This window comes from Sturnus vulgaris, chromosome 2 (assembly GCF_052056855.1).
Source record: "Sturnus vulgaris isolate bStuVul1 chromosome 2, bStuVul1.hap1, whole genome shotgun sequence".
Taxonomy (NCBI): domain Eukaryota; kingdom Metazoa; phylum Chordata; class Aves; order Passeriformes; family Sturnidae; genus Sturnus; species Sturnus vulgaris.
In genome coordinates this window covers 34,234,475-34,257,689 of record NC_142244.1, presented here as the reverse complement: position 1 = coordinate 34,257,689, position 23,215 = coordinate 34,234,475, and the positions used below count along the sequence as shown (strand labels likewise).

General features: G+C 47.7%; 2 protein-coding genes across 11 annotated transcripts in view; both read right to left on the bottom strand.

The window, feature by feature from the left end:
- The window catches only part of MYO7A (myosin VIIA), a 99,547-nt gene extending 87,885 nt beyond the window's left edge, over positions 1-11,662 (bottom strand). For all 8 annotated transcript variants that reach the window (XM_088159212.1, XM_088159213.1, XM_088159216.1 and 5 more), the window contains exon 1: positions 11,594-11,662. The gene's annotated coding sequence lies outside the window, so the exon portion shown is untranslated. The remainder of the gene's footprint in view (positions 1-11,593) is intronic.
- Positions 11,663-15,267: 3,605 nt separating this feature from the next.
- CAPN5 (calpain 5) overlaps positions 15,268-23,215 on the bottom strand; it is a 57,514-nt gene continuing 49,566 nt past the window's right edge. For all 3 annotated transcript variants that reach the window (XM_088159222.1, XM_014887370.2, XM_088159223.1), the window contains exons 9-13: positions 22,997-23,119; positions 22,149-22,345; positions 21,586-21,707; positions 18,830-18,966; positions 15,268-18,510 (exon numbers count right to left, since the gene is read on the bottom strand). In XM_088159222.1, the coding sequence (XP_088015348.1) occupies positions 18,328-18,510; positions 18,830-18,966; positions 21,586-21,707; positions 22,149-22,345; positions 22,997-23,119 (762 nt within the window). In that variant the 3' untranslated portion in view covers positions 15,268-18,327. The remainder of the gene's footprint in view (positions 18,511-18,829; positions 18,967-21,585; positions 21,708-22,148; positions 22,346-22,996; positions 23,120-23,215) is intronic.

Genomic DNA, 23,215 nt, shown 5'->3' with positions numbered 1-23,215 from the left:
GGTTCAGGCTGGACATGAGGAAGAATTTCTTCACAGAAAGGGTGACTAGACATTGGGATGGGCTGCCCAGGGAGGTGGTGTGTGGAGGCCCATGGGCCTGCCTCAGCTCCACCTGCAGCCTTGCCCTGCAGAGATGTCCCTTGAATGGGCTGTGATTAGCTTATCTCAACCCTCCAGGAGAGATGCTCCTTAGGTTGGCATGCCTTTTCTTATCATGGTGAGCTATCCCTGAAAAACTTCAGTGATCCCACCATGCCCTAGTACCCCTGTTAATCCTTTGTAACCCATTGGTTTTTCCCCCTTGGTACCACCCTTGCTTTCCCCCATAAAATCCCCAGTTTTCCCCCCAGTTCTTCAGGGAGCTGTCATCCCTGGCCCCCTTCACAGAGCTGCTGGATAATAAAGGAATCTCTGTGGAATCTCCATACAATGCCTCCTGTCTCTCTGTCCCTGAGTGGTCTGGGATAGCCTCACAAGCAGAGCTGTAATCACTGAGCTGATCTCAGGCCACGCTTGCTGAGGCTTATGTGGTGGCTAGCAGACCTGCCAGAAGACCCCCTCGAAGGCAGTCCCTTGAGGGATTCTCTCTCTGGGAGGGTTGGCGGCTTCCAGGGTCTGGAGCATCGGATCTCCACAGACCCCTGAGCAGCCAACAGTGGTGGAGTCACCATCCCCGAAGGTATTTAAGGAAAGACTGGGTGTGGCACTCAGTGCCATGGTCTATTGGTGGTGTTGGGTCACAGGTTGGACTCAGTGATCTCAGAGGTTTTTCCAACCAAATTCATTCTGTTATTCCATGCAAGAGTGCAACACTCTGAGTTGACACCACGTCTCAAAAGGTGATAAACTAGCTAACTCAAAAAACTAACCCCAAAATACTGCAGACCTCACGATGTAATTTTAAGCAGAACTCAAGAGAAGCAAAAGTTTCCACAAAGACAAGAGCCTGCTTTGTGATGCACTCACTACCTAGGGATGGTGAAAAGCAATGCCTGCACATCGCCTTACCTCTTCCTAGAAATGCCACAGATGAGAGGAAAGCTGGGAGCAAATACCTGTCACTATGTTTATCCACACAAGCCTGGGACCATGGAGTAAGACAGAAGCATGCAAATCCTAGAATGGGAGTCCATTAGTGTATCTCTCTGTTGTGGCTTTATGCCTGACATCAGCATCCATCATTCCCTCTCCCATGACAGTGCTGTCATTTAGGTGTCTTTGTGGTTCTCAACCTTTTCTTTTCAGGCTCCAAGTCCCATCTGAGACCCAAAGTGGGATTGAGCTGTTTATATTCAGACACTGGGTTAGATCAAGTCAACAAAGATTGGAAGGCTGAAGGGTCTGGAGCACAAGTCTGATGAGGAGCAGCCAAGGGAGCTGGGGGTGTTTAGCCTGGAGAAAGGAGGCTCATGGGTGACCTCATCTCTCCCTACAGCTCCCTAAAAGGAGGTCGTAGCCAGGTGCAGGGTCGGTCACTTCCTCCTAGTAACAAGCAACAGGACAAGAGCAAATGGCCTCAACTTGTGCCAGGGGAGGTTTAAATTTAATATTGGGATTTTTTTCATGGAAAGGGTTTTCAAGCATTGGAACAGGCTGCCCAGGGCAGTGGTGGAATTACTGTAGCCGTGGAAAGGGGTTTTAACCCTTTAAGTGCAGCAGAAATAAGATGCACAGCTACATGGTCATCTTTCATGATAGAAAGAAAGAGACAAGTTTATTCAGAAACACACTTGGTTTTATAGCATGACTCACAATTCCAACAGTAGAGAAAAGATGATGGGTTCAGAGAGAAGACACCCCATTCCCAGGGCCTGGTCACACACCACAACAGGTGTTCTATCTTGTTATTAATTCCTTTTTATTTTGACCAAATTATCACCCTGGGAGAAATTCTCCCTAGCCTTGAGCTGGGCCAGCTTATCGGCTGGGAACAGAGCGGAAAAGCTCCAGCCTGGAATATTTTTCAGGCTGTAATTTTCTTACTTTCTCAATATGTGTCCCACAAATTACCATCCCTAGAAGTGTTCAAAAGGCATGTGGATAAAGCATTTATGGACATGGCTTAGTGGTGAATCTGGCAGTGCTGGGTTAATGGTTGGAACTGATGATCTTAGAGATCTTTTCCAACCTGAACGTTTCTGTGATTCTCTAAGACCACCTCCATGACTATGGAGACACACTAGTGCTTCTAAGGCCCCATTCTTTCCATCTGTCAGGATTATTTATCTCTATAGACAACAGAAGAAGCCTGAGGTGACTGGTTTCATTTTTATGTCCCCTCCTTTCTTCCATCTCTGAGCAGCTGTGAATATGAAAAAAGACCACTTTGCTGACTTGAGGGTTCGATCCCAAAACCTCTGTTTGGAGGGTTTTGGTAAGAGTGCCATGGAAAGAAACACCTCAAGTGAATGAAATCCCAGCCAAAATGTTACATTAAAGCAAGAAATCACAGAAAACTCCCCCCTCTGGAAAGTCAGAGAATCGATATATAGTAGCCTGTTCATCTGAGAGTGGTCAGGGAACAGGCATCAATTTTTTAAGCCTTCAGCAGGAAGTTCAATAGATTTGCCCTGCATTCAATCTCCTCGAAAAGTCCAGCAGGTAGAGGAGCTGAACAAAAGACCTGACCTTTTCTCCCTCACTGTGCTTTCACATAGCCCGAGCAGAACAAAGGAGCACGGTGGCATCCGATCCCGACTGTCCACAGAGCACTCAGCACAACCTCCCGACGAGGGCAATTTCCTTTTGTGCACCAGCCTCCAGCCACGGAGCAGTTTTCAAACGCCACAATAATTAATCAAATAAAGTATCCTTTTGCAAGGAGGTCAGGTGTAATTTCAGCATAATCCAGACGCAGCAGGCTGAGCTGATCTAGGGAAAATGCTGCACTTGCAGGTTGGCTGAATGGTGTTTGCATCTGTTTTCATCTCCTCTGTACCTGTACGTGAACTCCCAAGTCTTGCCCCTACACACAGGGCCCAGCACATGACAAGAACAAATTCGGAGTAAAGCCTTTGTTTGAAACTGAGGGTGATTTGAGACATGAACGTGCTCTCTAGATTCTCCTCCTTGGAGTAGCACAGTGCTGGGATGTACTGGAAGCCCTCTTGCTTGTCCTGGACAGCACTGTGCCAAGACCAGAGCTCAGAACTTGCCTACCTGTGATTCAGAGAGGCCCAGCTAGGCTGGACTGAGCAGACCAGCAAGTGCCAGTGAGGTCACCGTGGACCTGCTCCTTCATGGGCTGGTAAAGCCCTGCTGTTTATAGAGCAAACGATATACACAGATATGGTGGCTGACATAGGCCTGATGTGTTTTACACTGCTGGGATTTGGGAGGAGATTCAAGCGTGGTACATCCTGTTTTGGGCCAGGTTCAGAAGGCTGCAACCTTCTGAGCCACTCAGGCTCCCCTGAAGTGGAACCACAGACATCACCCCTTAGCTTAGATGCAGGTGTAACTCTTTGGCTGTATTGCTCAGGCACCTACAAAGACTCTGTTATCTGAAAACAACTCAGTAAAGGTCATGGAATCCTAGAAAGATTTGGGTTGTGAGGGACCTTAAACATTATATTAATCCAACCCCTCTGCTATGGGCAGGGATCCACAGCTTATCTGGGCAGCCGGTTGCAAAGGCTTGGGAACCAGAAATCTAAGGAAAGGTGCTCCATTTTACAACAGTCTCTAGATGACCTTCCACCACCCAGACAATATATGGCAGAGGTGATTTACTGAACTTAGCTCAGCTCAGTAAATTAATTACTGACCCACTTTCGGTTTGTTTTTTCCTGCAGAAATGTTCTCTAAACTGAGTCTTTACTGCAGCCACCGTTTTAGCAACAACTCTAGCAAGATATTAGTCTGTGTTACTCCTTCTTGAATCCCAACCTGTTTATGGAGGAGGGGCTAATGCTATCCTCATTTCACACAGAGGGCTACTGAGGCATAGAGGGAGGATGCCACTTTCCCCAAGGTCACACAGTAGAACCAGGGCACGCAAGTCTGTGCCTATGACTCCAGATCAGAATGTCTTTAATAAAGGCAGCTCCTCTACTCTTCTCTATCCTTAAATTTGCCTAATAAGTAGCTGTCTCACCTCTACTCTTGTTGGTCCCTAATGATCTGGCCTTGGCTCTCTCCTTTTTGTGCCACTAATGCTGGCTGGAGCAGGACTTCTGCAAGCTGTTGTAATCCTGTGAGGGCTTTTGTCTCAGCAGCAACCCCTTTGCTGGGATTTTTAGTGAAATCCTCCTTCCTCCTGCCCCAACACTATCCTCTTATTTTTCATGGTCTTGGAGAAATTCAGGGTGGCCCCTTCAAGAGGCTGGGGTCAACTTCCAAATGCAAGGGCTATCAGGATGAAGCGGGTTCAAATCATAAGATATCAACCCTGTTTTAATGCTGAGACTCCTCCTGACTCCAGAGGTTGTTTTGCTTAAACAGGGACTGTAAAATTAAGCACAGACTCTGCTCTGCCCTTTCAGGGTGCCTTTGATACACCCCTCAGGGCAGTAGCAGGCAGTGCTGGGAGACATCAGCCCTATAATAGTCCAGATGAGAGGGGGACAGACACTCCCTGACTCATTGGCTGCACATGCAAAAAGTTCTATTAATTTTTCAGCTGGGGATCCTGAGTCACAGGGGCTGTTTGCTGCTGATCTGCTCTCCTCGCTGGGTGTTATTCAGTGCATGGGATATTCTGCTCTAAAGGGCATCTGGCTGAGGTGAAGTCACTCATACAGGTGAAAGCAGAGTTAGACTAAAGGGCACCTAAAAGGGTAGATTGAGATGAGATATTAGGAAGAAACATTTTACTGTGAGGGGGGGTGAGGCACTGGCACAGGTTGCCCAGAGAAGTTGTGGATGCCCCATCCCTGGAAGTGTTCAAGGTCAGGTTGGATGGGGCTTTGAGCAACCTGGTCTAGTGGAAGGGGTCCATATCCTGTCCCCATGGCATAGAGGTTGGAATGAGATAATCTAAAAGGTCTCTTTCAACCCAAACCATGTTATGATTTTGTATGTTAGGTGTTGTATGGGCATAAAGTAGAAATCACTGCATCCTGAAATGGCCTGGATAGACAAAAGGACTGGAGTCTCCAGGAAGTAAAGTGGCTTGCTCCACACCAAGTTCCCACCTGGCAAACAGCAGAGCCAGAAATAGACAGAATTTTGTCTGCAAGGAGCAATGCTAACAAAAGTCTCATTTACAATGACAGAATACCAATAATAAAATTTCTAGATGATCAGTACAGTATAACCCCTCCTAAGAAGACTTTTCTGCAGCTTTCTCACCCCACCTGAGATGTCTAACAGGCACTGGTGCCACACTGCAGGGCACCAGATTTCTCCCATGCTCACCTGTGTCTTTTTAGGAAGTGTCTAGGAACTTTGTTTCCTTGTTACAGCTCAAGTTTGAAGTGAACTTGATCATCAAACTACTGTGATTAGGTGACACATCTAAAGGGACAGGCAGAGTGGCCACACAAGCCTCGTTTCCTATGGAAATCAGCCTAAATGAGAAAGCCAGCTTTAATCAGATTCTTAAGTTATTCCAGCATTAACATGCTCTGTTCCTACCCTTTTTTTGCAGAACTTTGAGCTACCCACACAAAGAAAGGGGTGGCTGTTGATAGTTGCCATTTGCTCTTAGCTACACTTAAGAAATTGGTGGTTTCTGGAGACAAGTCTCATTTCCCTGGCTGAGGTCAACATGACAGCTGCACCTGAAAAGCTTGACTTTTGTTCCAGCCCTGTTTACTTAATATCTTCCCTGACTGCTGAGCTCAGGGCTGGGAGGACAGGACCTGGTCTGCTACTCTGAAGAGTAGTCTGTCCTGGAATTGAAACAGATATAATAACAGGGCACTGGGGGGATCTACACATTTTTTCTAAGAGCAATAATGCTGCCCTAACAACTTTCACCCTCTGCTGCCCACCACCCTAATTTGTATTGGTACAATTAACCTGACTCAATTGCAGTCCTAATTTACTTCATCATTTGGCCAAGATCTTAGAAGTCTTTTTCCAGCCATGAGAACTTATGCAGACTATCAGTGGACTTGACCTGAGGAAGGCTCTTACACAGAAATTACAGATGAAATGATCACTCTTTTGTTTCTCCAGACCAAAACCTTCTGTGGGCTGTAGGAGAGACAAACCCAGTGTGTTTGTGTGTGGCTTCTGGAGTTCATCTCAGCCCAGGGTAAATCTGCTGGCCTTGATGGCACTGATCCAGCAAAGCTGAAGGATGAGAAGAAGCAGGACAGAAATAGCTGGGGTATCACAACGTAACAACAACCTCTGGTGATGCTGGAAAACACCCGAAGGCTCAGACGTGGGAGGCAGCGCTCTGATGTGCTCTAGCTGGGCTTGCAGGGCTCCTTGCTCCTCACCACAGCACACACCTGCTGGACTCCTCTGTCCCAGTGCAGGAGGTCTGCCTGATCCCCAGCCTCAGCCAGGGAAGAGGACCCTACCTGCTGGTGTGGTTTGTGAGTGCTCCCCCTTCCCCTCCAGCCCCACTGCTATGGTGAAGCTGTTTGAGCCCACTGAGCTCAGTGGGAGCTTTGCCTGGGCTGGCAGCCCGATGCCACCAAGAGGCAAAGCATTTTTTTCTCTCAGCCTCTCCTGTTGGCATGAATTCAAACTCCTGTATACCAACACACACCAGGCACATGGAAAACTGACTTACAAAGCAAGCCTCACCCCAACAAAAACATGGGTCAGCTCTGGAAATCACAGGAATCCACACACAAACCCCAGCTTTTCTAGCCTAGATCCAGCTGATCAATATCTTTGTGGCAATTCCCTAATGGCTTTCAGGAAATCAGATAGAGAACCTGCAAGAAATCCCATTAAACTCCTCTCTGTATCTGCTGGAATAAAAATACTTTCAATGAAAAAAGAAGAAAACAGGTGCTGTTGTATTTCCCTTGACTCACATGTCACTTGTACTAAAATAATGTGCTGACACTTTATCTTCTCCAAGATAACTAAGAAATACAGTGAGACTGGTATCTCAGAAGAATTCTTTGAAGGAGGATCTCTGGGCATGAACAACTTTTTAGTGAGTTGAGCTCCACATAAAATAGCCCACACTGGATCCAACCTGTGGGCTCCCCCATCTACTATATTTCTCTGACAGAGGACGCCTAAACAGCAGCATAAATGCAGATGTAGTGGCATTACTCTGTAATATTTCCCCAGAAACTAATAATTTGCAGCTCAAGAGTCTCTAGAGCAAAAAAGGGGTAGTTTTCTTTTTCCTTTAATATATATGTTTTACAGTTTTTAGAGGCTTTTTATAAATGAAACTTGTCCAAGTGCTTTTTTTAACCCAGAACTCTGAGTATCTATGGGGTTCTGCCATAAGGAGCACCACAGATGCCAGATTGTGCAAACTCTTTATCTTAGAGCCTGGTCTCTATAGGCCTTATTTGATGCTCCCTAATTTTTGTATTTTGAAGGAAAATTAAGGAAAAGCTTGCTTTTGCATTCACCATGCCAACATGATCTTCTAGGATCTATAACATACCTTCCTCCCATCTCTTCTCAGCTTGGAGCCTTTGTCTAAACAATCATTCCTCCTGTGAAAGGTGTTCCAGACCTCTGACCATCTCTCCTTTCTCAGAATTCTCCCCAGTGGAACCATTTTTGTTTTAGATGACTTGAAATGAGATAAATCATCAGAGGTGTGCTCTCTGGACACTGGCAGATATGAGGAGGAACACAGAAGGGCTCGGTCCCAATATTTGGGTCCTGGTTCCAGTCTAGCACAGCCCAGAGCACCTTTTCCCTGTGCCCTGGTGTTTTGGGCAGCTGAGCCCTGCTCGGGTGGGAGGTGTTTCCTAGCTGCAACCTGCAAGCCTTACAAGACTAAATCTCAGTGATCAAGGCCAGCTTGGATGTGACTTTGAGAAACCTAGTCTAGTAGAAAGTATCCCTGCCCACGGCAGTGTGGGTAGGAATGAGTTAATCTTTAAGGTCCCTTCCAATCCAAACCATTCCATGACTCTATAATATTCCTAAAATTCTTTACATTTACTTGGAGACGTTGACACCTACCATGATCCCAGATTCATCTTCCCATTTCCAAAGTCAGGAACAGCTGAAGAGTGGCTTTGTCTGATGGAGTGAAGCCCCTTCCAAGCACAGCTCTCATTGTACAAGCCAGTGTCAGATGGGGAGAGAGGGAAAAGCCAGGATTCACAGAGGCTCCGTTCTCCCAACACTCCATGTAACATGAGGCATATCCTCTTGTGAGTCTTCCTTCCCCCACACTCATAAAGGTGGAGACCAGGCTAGCTGTGCAGCAACAACAGCACTGCAAACCTCCCCACCCAGGCACCTGTCAGTCTACAGCAAACCTTACAGTGTAAGTTTAAACTCCTTTCATGCATGTGAAACTGTGTTCAGGTCATCTGCACCCCAGGTAAATGCTGTGTCATTACACCAGGTTAAATGCAGGGAAGGGGATGGCAGCAGCTGAACCAACAACCTGGGAAAGGAATTTGCTGGGACTGCAGTCTAAGAAGAGCTCAATGATTATCTTTGACTGCTCTGAGGCTGACAATGGGAACAAGCACTCAGGGTTTAGGTTCCAGCTGGGCTAAGGTAGAAGCTGCTGCCTAGCTGCTCAGGCTGGGCAGGTCTGGGGGTGGCTCATCTAACAATGCCAAGAGATGAAGAGGTCCCCAGAGATTTATGACTAGGAATTTCTAACTTTTCTATTTTCATTTGGTAGTCAATCCACTTCAATTGCCTGTTTTTCATTGGATTTTCACATTTTACACTCCCTTTGTGCAGTTGGGAACAACTGTACTCGGCTCTCTACAAGTGTCTGACTATGAGGAGAGCTTTATATTGGATACTAGGACAACTCTCACTGCAGAAAGGGTGGTGAGGCACTGAAACAGGCTGCCCAGGGAAGTGGTAGTTTGTAAGGAGTCATCATCCCTAGACTATTTAAAAGAAGTGTAGATGTGGCACTTGGGGACACAGTTTAGTAGTGGGCTTGGCAGTGCTGGTTTGAGGATTGGACTTTATGATCTTAGAGGGCTTTTCCAACAATTGTGTTTCTACAGTTCAGAGCAGGGGCTCTGTGCACAGCTCCAGGCACAGCAGGGATTGGGAGGGTCTACCTGGGGTTGGACAGACAGCATAAACATGGACACTGCTGTCCTGATAAGCTTTCTGGCTCTACCTAGCACTTGACTGGCGGACCAGAAAGTCACAAACACATGGGTTCATCCCGTATCAGTTCTCCTTGGACATCACCTAGCAGAGAGGAAGGTTTCACAGTGCAAAGCTGTCTTACATGCTGTCTCCACATCCTGCCAAACCCTTGGTACAGTGACACTTGTCCCACTCTGCTTTGGGAGAACAAAACACAGTCTCTGCTTCAAGAGAACAATAAACTCCCCCTGTTTTTCCTCTCAGCCTGAAAAGGGACTGGCAGAGCCAATGTGACTAATTGGTCTTGATGTGGACAACCAAAAACGTGCCCAGGACTGAGTGCCTGCAGCCACCTATCCTGTCAGCCCATTTCTGCCATGCTTGGAAGCTGTTCTCTGCAGCTCCAGGAAAGGCTTTGAAAAAAACTATTAGCTGACAATGCCTTCATTAATCACAGCATAATCCTTTCCATGGCAACCCAAGGATTGCGAAGTCACAAGTTAGCGAGCGTAAGACAGAACACTGTACAGCAGCCCTTGGCCCGGGGAAACTTCACAGCTAGCAAGATGAATTGGCTGCTCTGAGGAAGGGAAGTGTGTTAGAAATAATATTGGCTTGAAAAGAGGGTCATCCCTGGCTAGGAGTCAAATCTCATAAATGCCACTGTCTGTGGGGAGATCCTGTAACTTCGTGAAGTTACTCCAGTCTCACCCCAAAAAGCCCAAGAAGTGACTTTGGCCCTACATCTTAGTTTTGCAGAAGATCAACGCTTTCAAACAGGTCAGGGAGAGAAGAAAGTTTGTCACCAGGCCATCACCACAAAGTTAAACACTATTTAGATACACATATTTGGGAATTGTAAGGGCTCAGAAATTGCAAATCCACAGGTGAAAACAATTTTGACCATCACTGAACAGGAGAGAAGTGCTGTCCTGGATTTTTTTTGTCCTTGTTTTTCCCTCTTTGGTTTTCCCTGGGACAGTTTAGGCTCAGGGTAATGAGGAGACTTAACAGGATCTCACAGGGATGCAGGTTTTGACTGAAGCTTTGGCAAAGCTCAGACAAAGCTGCAAATCCATTCCATACCTTCACACTACCAGTGTTGAGAGCTTGCAGTTCCTTGTCTCATGGGAAGAGTAAGGCCCATAGCATCCTATAGTGGAGGATGGGTGAGGAGTGTTGCAACAACCATGTCCTTGCCAAGTTTATCTAATGCACAGATTAACCCCACAGGGTTGTTTCGTGGACATCCTTTTGCCCAGACTACGGAGAGAAACACTCACACCAACACCATAGCCCTAGGGCTGTGAGAAAATCATCTCTAGCTTCTGCCACCTCTTTCTGCAGGGAAGACTTAACAGCAAGGGTCGACCAGGCAGTGTTAACCCACCAGTGTGTTGCCTTTCAGACTCCCCCTCCATTTTGCCAACATGACAGGTCCTCCACCATACACCCCAGCCTTCCCAGAGACACCAAGATATGCCAGTTCCACTGCTCCGCTTTCCCTAGGATACTGTAATTGTAAATATCCTACGAAATCCTGGGATTTTTCTTTGGTTCTGTGCTCAGCTGGTCCAGCACAGCCCATGTACAAAACATCATACTCCCAAACCAGGCAGCAAAATGCAAACTGCTTTGTGGGAATTGCCTATCCAATATCAAGCCTCAGTCCCTTCCCAGGGACAGTCCTAATAATTTAAATAGCCTGGAATGTCCTGAGTACTGCTTACTAGCACCGGTGTGACCCGGGAGACACCCCCCAAAACCAGCCTGGGCACAATCTGTGCTGCGCTGCAGCCAGGGAAAACTTGTGGTGCTCCCCGAAGAGCAGCACCTGCCTGAGCACAGGCTGTGCTTTATCCACCTAAACGGTGTGCGTGACAGCAAGCAGAGGGTGAGGTGGACTGGGAGGACACCTGGGGTCCTGTGGCAGTGCCAGCGAATCCATGTAGCAGGGACATTCCCCAAAGCCTCTACCCACGTTTAAGCAGGTTCAGAGGTATCCCTGAATGTGAAAGGGCTGCGGAGCAAAGGGGTGGAGGGCTGCACACCACAGCACAGGAGGGCAGTGCCCTCCACCCTTCACTCCAGCTCACTGCTAGGTGACCCCAGCCAAATTAAGCAGCAGATAGAAATTACCGAGCCGCTAATCCATGCTGCAGGAGCCGAGCTGGCTCGGGGCTGCCGGGCACTGCTGGCAGGTCTGCGGTCGTGTCGTCTCCCCCCTCCCATCGAGCCCAGCCTCCTGCCCAGGTTTGATCCTGGATTTTGCCCGCAGCCCCGGCGGGGGCACCCCCATCCCTCCCATCCCTCACCGCGCCCACCGCATCCCACCGCCGCCCATCGCATCGCACCCCGCCCGCAGCATCCCCAGCCCCTGCCTGGCTCCCCGGGTGCCGCCTGCCCCCCTGCCCCTTACCTTAGCGGGGCATGGCCAGCGACGGCGGCGGGGACGGGCCCTGGTGCCCGGTGCGGAGCCGCGCTGCCTCCAGCACCGAGCGAGGGCAGCGCCTGCCCGGGCTGAGCCTCTTAGCGGGGGAGGAGCCGGGCTACAGCCAGCCCCTGGTGTGGGTGTGGGTGTGGTGAGGGGGTGTGAGGTGTGTGTGCGGGTGTGTGTGCGGGTGGTACCTCCGTCCATCCCGGGAATCGCCAGCGCCGCGCTCCCGCCGCATCCCCACTCCCCAAAGATGCGTCCTCCTGCAGCCCTGGGGTCTGCCCCGGATCATGGTGTCATAAAATCATAGAATGGCCTGGGCTGGAAGGAACCTGAAAGATCACCTGGTTCCACCCCGCTGCCGTGGGCAGGGACACCTTCCACTAGACCAGGTTGCTCAGAGCCCCATCCAACCTGCCCTTGAGCACTGCCGGGGATGGGCATCCACAGCTTCTCTGGGCAAACAACCTGTTCCAGTGCCTCACCGTGCTCACAGTAAAAAAAATTATTCCTAATATCTAATCTAAATCTCCCTTCTTTAAGTTTAAAACCATACACCCTTTTCCTATCATTGTCTGCTCAAGTAAAATGTTTTCATGGCACCCATGATATGAGTTTAGCTGCAAGTAAAACTTCAAGTCCTCGTTGAAGCTGCAGAGCACTGATGGATCCCCAGGAAAAAATGTGGCTGGAAAGGTCCTCCTGCCCTGTGCAAAGAGGTCTCTGGGCTGTGCAAAGGATGGTACTGAGGTCCTGTGGGGTGAGGCCAGGAGCTGACAGGCGTCCTTGTTTGAATGTATCAGTCTTGTGTACTTGTAAATGTGAAAAATGGGACAGGAAAACACTTGAGGACCAGGAAACTCAGAGTTGAGGTTTTGCCTAGAAGCTTAACTCTGACCTGATGACTCTCTGCCCAAATCTGGGCTAGTGTCTTTTTTCCTTCCTGCTGAGAAAGGTGGGGCTGGATTTTAATTGTGCTACAAAACATCACTAAAGTTTTCTACTTAGGTATAAAGCTTGTCATTTTATTTAGTGAAAGGTGCAAAATACACCTTTTTATTTGCAGTGTTATCAGAAAAGTTGTTTCTAAGTTCCACTTTTAAATGAGGGTGCTGGAAATCCTCCCTGACTGAATGTGGTTTTTTGGTGATACTCCAGCAGCGCTTCCTCGCTTCAAAGCTGACCAAGAACTCTGCTCAAAAATGTAGAAGTCACAGCACAGCCACCTGGTCCCTTCCCAGCCCTTTAAAATCCCTGTTGATGCCCAACCCTCAGCCGTGAACAGACTCCACTGATGTTAAGCTCAGGACGGATGATTTGTGACCACCTGGGGCCACACCCAATGTCACTCAAGCCCCTCTCACTGTGTCAGTATAGTTGGTGTGGATGAGAGGGCAGATTCTGGCTGTGTCTGGGCTTTGTTCTGGACTGCATCTGACGTGCTTGGAATGGCTTGGGCAGCCTTGCCTTGTGCCCAGCAGGACCCATGCCTGTGCAGAAAGGCAGGGAGGGAGGGGGGCTCTGCCAGGAACACAGGGCTGGCCATGCCTCCTGACTGCACCACTGCGTTTGGAGGCGAGATCTGCAGAGTGCAAGGAGCCTTTGGACACCTGCACAGAACAGACTCCAATGGCCAATCCCTGGGTATTGACCCGGGCTATTGGCCAAGGATGTAGCAGCACCAGAACAGTTCTGAGGGACAGGCAATGAACCCATCCCATTGCTGAAGGCCCTTCTACCTCTGCAGCCCTTCCTGCTGGAAATCCCTCATCCTTTTGAGCAGCAGAAGGCTCATATGGCAGGGAATGTATACAGGCTTAAGGTGGGAAGATCATGGCTATAGGGGATCCAGGTACAAGAAGAAATATTTCAGCACCAACTTTCAACCATAGGATGGATGTCTGTTCCTCTGTAAAGATGCTCTTTCAGGTCAAAGGCAGACCCTGAACTACCAATTTATCATAAAATCATAGAATCACAGAATGATTTGGGTTGGAAGGGACCTTAAAGATCATTTAATTTCAGCCCCCTGCCATGGGCAGGAACGCCTTCCACAAGACCAGGTTGCTCAGAGCCCCATCCAACCTGGCCTTGAACACTTCCATGGATGGGACATCACATTCACAGCTTCTCTGGGCAACCTGTGCCAGTCCCTCTCCATTCTCACAGTAAAGAATTTCTTCCAGATATCTCATCTAACCTCACCCTCTTTCACTTTAAAGCCCTTCCCCACTTGTTCTATCAAAACAATCCCTTACAAAAAGCCCTTTAAAAAAGTCCCCTATAAAAACCAATATGAAACTGTATGAAACTAACCTTGTGAGCAGAAATCCCTGGCAAACGACCATGCTGGGGGGATGTGGAGATGCTGCAGGACCCTTGGTGAGCCTGGGCTGGATTGTGCCTGGAGCTGTGCACTACTCTATTACTTGCTGCTGGTTTCCAAACATGCACAGTCTCTGCACATCTCCTCACCGATGTGCTGAGGCAATCCACACCAATTCCAACACCCCTATCTCCATGCTGGTGTGCACACCTTCAGATACAGGCAGCGCTGCAAAGCAACCTACACTTTTAAGCCCACTGCCCCGGGACCAGCAAAATCAAGGTGTGGATGTCGGTGGAAAAGCACAAACTCCATGCCTGCATGATGGTCTGTGGCTTATCCAGGCTTGCATAGACCTTTTTGTTTAGAATGTGCACAAAGCCAGACTCAGTAAAGCCACCTGGTCTTCACCAGAGCTCCTGTGCTATGTCCAGCATCACAGCCCCATAGGTGCCCAGCCACGTCTACTGCTGAGAACATCCTCCAGGAGAGTATCAGGATGTTTGGGAGACTGAAGTGTTTGAGGTGTTTGTAAGGCTTTTCCCCTAAGAAACGTTCTTGCAAGCTGTTTCAGTGGTGGAGGCAGAGGAGTAGGATGCTCATTTTCTATCTATTATTTGGTGAAACATTTTGTCCCAGAGAATAATCTCAGAAGCTGAAGAGTTTGGGAAGATACCTCCACCCCACAATAAAAGGGCTTTTTCCAGATGTCTGTTCCAGGCTCTTAAGGGTGGGCTGCAGAAGCACACAGCTCCTTCATGCTGCAAAGTCTTAGAGCACAGGCAGCTGGTGGAGGGAAGCTGAGATGGAAGCAAGATCCCAGTGCCAAAGCTTTGGGTCTGTGAGTTACAGCAGCAAGACTGGAGATTCCCATGGGCAGGGCAAGGCTTTTCAAATGCTCCCCATGGCCATTGTGCAGGCTTGTTTTCTGAGGGAAAGCAATCCAATATCCACTTCCTCCTCCTACTTTGCCCATAAACTCCCCCCCGCCCCGCCTTTTATTTTTTCAGCCATCTACAGAGCTCTTTTCCAAGTCAGGTGAGGCTTAAAAAAACAAGTTCCCTGCACTGTAGTGAGTCTGGGGCATAGGATGCAAAGGTTTACAGTCAGAAGAGATTTCCCATTCCCACAGTGGATTTCCTCAGCAAATGTGAGTGTAACCTTGTGTGAAAGACTCATGCAGATCACCTTGCCTCAGTCTCAAAGTCTACAGGGAAAATAACTTGAATGGAGTTTGGTGAATCGAGCAAATTCAAAAGGCTCTGCAGAGCCACCTTGTGCCCATCAAAAGCATTCTGGAAGAACACAGCAGTTCAAAAGAAAGGAGTCTGAATAAAATATACACAATTTATTTATTTATAGGAGGTTTACAGCTGTACAGTGTTGGCTTTCTGTTTGGACCACTCTCTGATCTTGTGCAGCATGACACGTCAGTGCTTTTGGCAATGAAGACAAGTCACAGCCTGTTTTAACAGGCAGATGTCAAAAAGAAATGGATTCCATGGAGTGTAATGCCAGGCTGCTTGCAACCATTGAAATGATTAAAAAAAGAAAGGTGAAATAAATCAGACACATGTCCTACCCCACTCATGAGGGACTGAAAAGTGGTTTTCAGACCTGCTCTCCTCTCAAAAAAGAACCCCAAACCCCAAACCCCCTGAATATTTCTGTTTACTTCATTCAAAGAGAAAAGGCATCAACAATAAGAATGGCATCTGCTCTACAAGTAAGAGAAAAAGAAGGGTAAGAAAGGTAATTTTTGTTCTTCCATTGGAAATGTAGGGAAGAAGGCTTTTCCTCTAACTTTTCCAAAATTTTCTTTTTTTCTTTAAAAAAAAGGACAAATATTACTGATATTAAGACAATTTGGTCCTGATATAGAGTGATTTTTTAAAAGAAGCTATTAAAAAGCTGCCTTTCCTCTCTTTATGGCTTGATTCTCTGTAGGGAGGAAGGAGGCTGCCCATGGGTACCAGGGCATCACAACTCCTTGGTGAGCTTTGGCACTGCTCTTTGGGCACATGGTAGGGCACTCCTGGACCTCCTGTGCTGAAGTTTAACCCTAGCCTGATTTCCTGAGAAAACAAGGCTAATGCAGACAGGCTGGATTCCTCCATCTGCTGATGATGGTGCAAAGCTCCTGTCATGTTCCTGTGATGCCAAACAGCTCATGCCCCTGCCAGGAGAGGTATCATCTCACATATCACTCTGAACATAAGCCTGTGAGATCTTTTCCTAAGACCCAAATCGTACCTTCTAACCCCACAACCCTGCTTCCATTTATTGTCAGTGATGAGTCTCATACATAAAACTAGGATAAAATCAAAATATCTCTGATTTGGTCTTCCTAAATTCAAGGATTTGCCTTGACCTTGGAATCAAAAAGTTGCTTTAACTAACCAGGAGCATTTAAGTCAATTCTGCAAGACACTGAACCAAATTTGGTCCCAGTGATGGCACCTGGAGTTGGAGGGTGCTCAATGCAAGCCAGGAGTAATTGAGATCTGGAAAGAACATCATGGGACTGCTGCTTGCCTTTAAGTACTGAAGAGCAAGACCTAAGAACATAAGCAAATTTGGTAAAAAAAAACCCTCATAACTGCAGGACTGTGAAGATGAGGAAAGGGGGAAAGCAGCCTGCAAAAATCAATGCAGTTGCACTGTCTGCTTCTGGTTCCATCAAGAACTGAGCTATCAGGTACTCTGGGGAACACTTCACCATATTTAAGACTTACCTGACCTTTAGGGACTTTAAAAGAAACCCAAACAGACTTACAGGACAAACATGAGTATTTAGGAGGACAAGCAGAAACCCTTTGCTATAGCAAAAGAAGGCTTTTCTGTTCACTTTTGTTGCAGGAAAAGGACTCTGCCCCCGTCAAAATTTACCAGGATTCAAAGATTTTATCATATGTATTAATTTCCACTTGCTTGCAGATGACTGCAAAATATTTGCTTAGAAAATCTGACAGAAAAATCCCTTAACTTGCACCACTTTAAAGGCACATGAATAAAAAACCCTGAACAACAGGAGAAAAAAAATGGTTTGAAACTTGTCCTAGTCAGCTGCTGAAAGGCCAGACAACGGGTTGTTGTTTGGTTTATCGGGGATGGTTTATAAGAAGCCAGATTCTGCCACCCAGTGGAATAAGGAAGATTAACCCAGTTTTCATGGAAATCAGGAGCAGACCATAGCCCTAGGCACGTCCCCGAGGATGCATTTGGGTTGTGCTCATGAGACTGGCTCTAGGACTGTGCAACTCATCCTCCACGACAGGAGACTGGAAATTAAAGGTGAGAGATGGACACTGGTATGAATTAAATATTCCCAGCATTTTCAGGCTGCACTGGGAGCAGTGCTCCTCTAGTACAAGCTAAAATCCCACTATTTTAAAAAAGAATTTGAGAAAGCGAGGCACTGAGAAATGATGCACTGTAGGCAGCAGTACAGATGGAGCCCATGGAGCGAAGCTCCCATCCCTTGAACTTGACACTTTGGCCTTCAGAGGAACGAATCTTCTCTTATGGATCTTCTCTCACCTAAACACTGAGCTGCCCCAGGAGACCACCCACCCCAGCTCCTGGGGTGAGCTCTTGGGATGGGGACACGGAGACAGCAGGCACCATGGGAGTTCAGGAGGCACCCACAGGAGCTGGGTCCAGACTGATTCAGAAACCTGTCCCCAGAGAACAGTTATCCCACCACAACTGTCGACAAAATCTTTCTATACTTCAGAGTTGCATGGGCTTGAACAAGACTTGGGTGGAGACAGCTTGTCCCCAACATGATGTTCTTGCTGCCCCTGTGGATTTGGGCTGCCTTGGTGCATTTTCCTAGTGGTTGCAGTACGCAAACCCATACCCAAAAAACATCCAGTAGGCCCCGATCTGTTTTTCCACTTCTCCTTTGCTGTGGTGCCTCCACGGATAAGTGATTACATGGCGATTTCAAGGGAGACAACTCCATGCACACTACTCTTAGCCCAAGCAGACACACTGAAGATGCACTGAAGCAGCTGGTGGCACCGCGGTGGCCACGTGTGTGCGTGCTGGCACGTGTGTGTGCCAGCCTGTGTAAACAAACAGCCCCAGGGCATCGTGCTCTGGCTGTCAGGACACACAGCGTGCTCACAGCAGTCCCACAGCGCACCTGGCAGCCAGGAGGGGCTGCAGAGGACGCCAGCAGAAGGATCTTTGCGGTTCCCCCAAAAAAGGCACCATTTTTTAACATTGAAAACACAAGATTGGCTCCTTGGAGTGGAATGCATGCATGGTTCATATACACTTTGCAGATGGTAGGTAGGCTCTGTGTGTCTCTCTATATATATGTATATATGTATGTATGCATGTTCATATTCACATATGTGGCACCAGAAGAGTCATCCTTGAGTACTCAGACATTAGTGAGGATGTTGCTGCTGAGCAGCATCACAGCAATGGTTCCAGGGAGATCGTTTGACCTCCTGTTCCCTTTGTCCTGGAGGTGCAGCGTGTGCACCGACTGCCGGTCGCTGGGATCCCCCGTGAGCGCCACTTGGCCCAAGAACTCGTCACTTATCAGGTTGTGGTTCCAGATCTGTGGAAACAAAACAGGGATGAGGGCAGCTCTTTCAGGGGTGCAGCCAGCCTTCATGTGCTAGAGTGAAGGTGTCACTGGGGACATGTCCTGAGCTGAAGCCAGGGAGGTGGTGAGGTGTGGGGGTGTCACTCTGATAGTGAGAGGGGTGAAGGACATGCCTGTGCCAGATGTCACCGTGGTGGTGAGAGGCTGAGCTGCATTAACTAATGATGCTCAGCCTGAGGAACAGATCTGCTATGCACAGTGTGAGGAGAGGGCAGGGGGTCCGAGTGAGAGAGGGTCTCCATCCCTCAGCCCACTGCTTGCCGCCAGGTACCTGAACAATGATGGGTTGTCCTGGCTTCTTGCGGTAGAAGAGCCCTTTCACATCAAACTCTGGTGATACCGTGTTCTTCTTCACTGGAGAGCGAACCTTTTGTCCTTCACATTTGATGATCACATAAGGGTCAGCTCCTGAGGAGAGAAAAGGGAATTTTTTTTTTGTTGTAGCTTCTGTAATTCCTGAGTTCTTTTCCGAGGGTGTCATATAGTAATTTGCCTCCATATCCCACCAGAGGAGATGGGTCTCTGGGGTTTGTCACACCTCAGATGAGGTCCATGGAACTCAGCTGTTTGGCTCAGGTTTAATTCTATTAGGTGACATTGTTTCTGGGCAGCAGGTGCTGATGGATTGCTGTGAAGCTGGGGAAGGGTCTGGATGGAGCACAAATCTGATAAGGACCAGGCTGAAGGAGCTGGGGGGGCTCAGCCTGGAGAAAAAGAGGCTCCAGGGGACTTTATCACTCTCTACAACTCCCCGAATGGAGGATGTAATGAGGTGGAGGTTGGTCTTTTCTCCCAGGAAACAAGAGACAGGGTGACAAAGAAAGGGCCTCAAATTGTACCTCAAATTGAGGGAGGGGAGGTTTAGACTGGATATGAGGAAAAACTAATTCATGAAAGAGGGTTATCAAGAACTGGAACAGGCTGCCCAGAGCAGCGGTACAATCACCATCCCAGAGGAAATTAAAAGATGTGTAGATGTGGCACTCGGGAACATGATTTAGTGGTGGACTTGGCAGTGCTGAGTTAGGAGTTGGACTTGATGATCTTAGAAGGCTTTTCTAGCTGAAACAATTCTGTAATTCTATGAAAGGGCTGCCTCCCTTGTCTCCATGTTCTACAGGAACACTCCTTCATCACCCCAAAACCCTCTGACCATTGCAGCAAATGTTTCATGGAGGACATTGTCCCATGCAACCCTCCTTTCAGCTCTCCTAGAGGCAGGCAGAAATAAAACCATGGAAAAGAGAAAGAGGCTCACACAAGGAAATACCAGATGGAGGATAAAGTTACCAAATTCACATACTACCAGCCCACAGCTGGAGGGGACTTGAGCTTTCAGGAGAAGGAAAGAGTCCCTCATTAGTGAATACTTCCATCTTGCCAAACAAGTGCTTGTTTTGGGAATTTCAGTAGAAGAAAGACCTATTGCTATGGAAATTTAACTGCCAGAAAGCATTTTCTTACCATGAACTTTAGTGGCTATGATGGAAACACAGACCAGCTGGAAGAGTTTTCTTGTCCAAAGGAAATGTGGAAATGAGGAGGAACAAACAAGCCCCTTCTGAGGGTCAGGGATTTTGATTGCCAGACCACCTCTTTGTTAGCTTTGTTTTCAAGGACCTGGCTTCCGTGGTGAGACACAGCTGCTGGATTTCACAGCTGTTTTTCCCAATTACCTTGTCTTTTGGGATGTCCCATTAAATCCTCAGATTTCATCAGCCAGAGCCAAATTCCTATCTGTAAATCACTATTTCCAAAGTAATGGATAATGGCTGGCCTGGGATGCATGAGAGAAAACTGGAAAACACCAAACATTGTTGGTGGTGGGAGCTGAACAGCTGGAAAAGAGCTGGAAGAAAACAATTCCCAAGGGGTTTTTGTGTAAAAAATGCTTTATGCCTTCAGAATCCACATGTCTTCTTGTCTGAAGCGAAGATAAACCTTCTTGTTTCTGTGAACTCTTCAGAGACCTTTAGCTACAGATTTCCCTGCATTGCTACAGGTGCACTGACCTGCTGTGGCTAACACAAGAAAAAAAACACCTGCCTAGGGTTAAATTCCCCCCCAAACACCAGATAGTGTATAAGGACTCCCTTTGTGGCATGTCATAAATAAACACACTTGATTAGTCCTTGCTTAGAAAAGATTCTGCTCGTTACTTTCAGGGATATAGTGATAGGAAGACCTGATAATAATTATCGGGTGAAAAAAAAGTATAATTTTACTTGGTTTTATTTTGATTTTTTCATGTTTCAATTTTTGTATTTTAGATGCAGCTTGAAAGTGTTTGGCTAAATCTTGCCACAATTAACACATATCCTTGACTCAAGAAATGGGGGAGAAAGGCTAGAATATGGTGCATTCCCATGGTGGAAAGATAGTTGTTTCTCTAATCACAACCTCTAGACCTTTCATCCCAACTTTAGCAATCTCCTAGTACAACCCATCACTATCACTGTGTTTCTTGGTCCAGAGGCAGACAGAACATGGATCTCTTGCCCTGCACCTCTGTGTGGCTGCAGGACATGGGAAGGTATGGTCCTGCTGCTGTCTTCCATGCAGGAAAAGTGATGGATGTCAGAATTGATCTAGATCCACACCATCCCAAAGTGAGCTAAATTTGGCATACCCTCTGCTGATAAGACATTTATCTAGTCTCCAGTGATGAATACCACACATCAGGCTCTTTCTCTGTCCTTCTTACTAAAAAGCCTTTAAATACAATTCCTGACTTTTACAGCTGCTCACACCTGGGAGGAAAGCTTGGGTTGTTACAGGACCTCGGCTAAAGGCTTTGGGGAAGTTTTGGGAGGGTCTCAGATAACAGCCTAAATATAACAGCTCCCACATCATGTCCACTGCAAGAAGTGGGTTTAGTTCTCCATGGACTTTCTCCTCCTCTGGTATCTGAATCAAGCATGTTCAGTGAAAAAAGAATCTGAGGATATAAGTTCCAGCAATGTCCCACTTCATAAATCACCTCCCAGCTCCTCCAGGGCTAGAAAACAGGCAGGGAAAGATCAGTACCTCCTTGGGAGTCCTGATTCTTGAGCCCAGCCGCAGCAAGGACATGGATCTGGGATACTACTTGTGGGTAGCCACACATCCCACTCCAGCAGGTGTGTGGTGGCTCATCCAGTGTCAGCTCTCTGCAAGGAAAAACACATAGCCTTTAAGAGGTGCCCAGCCTTATCCCAAAGAGTTTGCTCTGGCATGATGAAGGACTGAACAGGCCATTCATTTAAGAGTTGGACTCAATGATGCTTGGATGGTCCTTGTGGGTCCCTTCTAACTCAGAATATTCTGTGATTTTGTGACTACACACTGTCCACTGTCAGACTCTGCTCCCCACCCCGATCTCCTCAACCTGGGTTTGGGATGCTCTCCCATATCATGCTTAGAAGAACGTGGGGGCTCCTCTGCATGTCTGTGGAGAGACCTGTAAAGATGTCCTGTCTCTTGACCACCCTTAACAGAAAGCCAAAGAGCAGCTGCAGGCAAGGCTATGACCATTCAGGAAAACCACAAATCAAAAGCACAGGGCTGTCTCCAGAGAGCCAATTCCTCCCTATCCTGCTCGTGCTCCTTACCGGCAATCTGAAGGCACGTCTGTGAAAATCCTGAGAAGAAACTCGCCTTCATGACCAGGGTCAAAAGTGGTGGGGATGATGACATAGCGGCCTTCCTTCAGGTCTGTCCTCAGGAAGACGCTGCGGGAGTTGATGTAGATGGAGCTGGCCACCTTCTGCTGCAGGGTGTGCATCCGGTAGTTCCTATTCAACTCCACCTGGGCACAGACCACAGTGGGATGGTCAGTGGATTGTCACTTGGCTGAAAAGATACTGGTAGCCACCATGGAGGGGAAAAGACTGCAAGGACTGAGTCCACAGTGCCAGGAGACCTGGAGTTAAGAGAACCAGCTGTGCTGGGTGGAAAACAAGTGTGGACATGGCTTTCCCAGCTCTTTTGACTCAGGGACTCATCTCTTGCATCCCAGTTTGACACTTCAGATCCAGCAAACAATACGTAAGGATTAGTCTAACAGATTTCAGCATCTGGAGAGAAAAGACTAATCATTGCTTTTAGCAAGAACTGCACAGAACCATGGAATGGTTCTGATTGGAAGGAACCTTCAAGATCACCTGGTTTCAGATGGGCACCTCCCACTAGAACTATGTTACTCAAAGCCACATCCAGCCTGGCCGTGAACATTTCCAAGGATGGGGTATCCACAGCTTCTCTGAGCAACCTGTTGTCCATGCTGGCCCCTCTGATAACCCTCTTCCTCTCTAGAGGAGGGCAAGCTGTGCTGATGGCACCCCAGAAGCACCCAGATAATGCTTAAATGAATGATATGGTCATGCAGGACTGATGTACCACTCCACAAACAACAAATTTACAGTGGCCTTCAGGCCAACATGCAGGAGCCCCAGCCTACCTTATGGATATCAAAGCCTATGGCCAAGTTCTCTCCTTTGCCCTCTTTGCGACTGGTCCTTTTGGGCTTCTGCTGGATGGAGATCAGCACTTCATCTTCTGCCTTCTTCACATCAAACACATACTAGAAGCAAAGAGAGGAAGGTAAGGGAGATATTTATTAATACAGGATCCCTGGGCATGGGTGGGGATGGATTTAACAGATCTAACATCAGCTTAA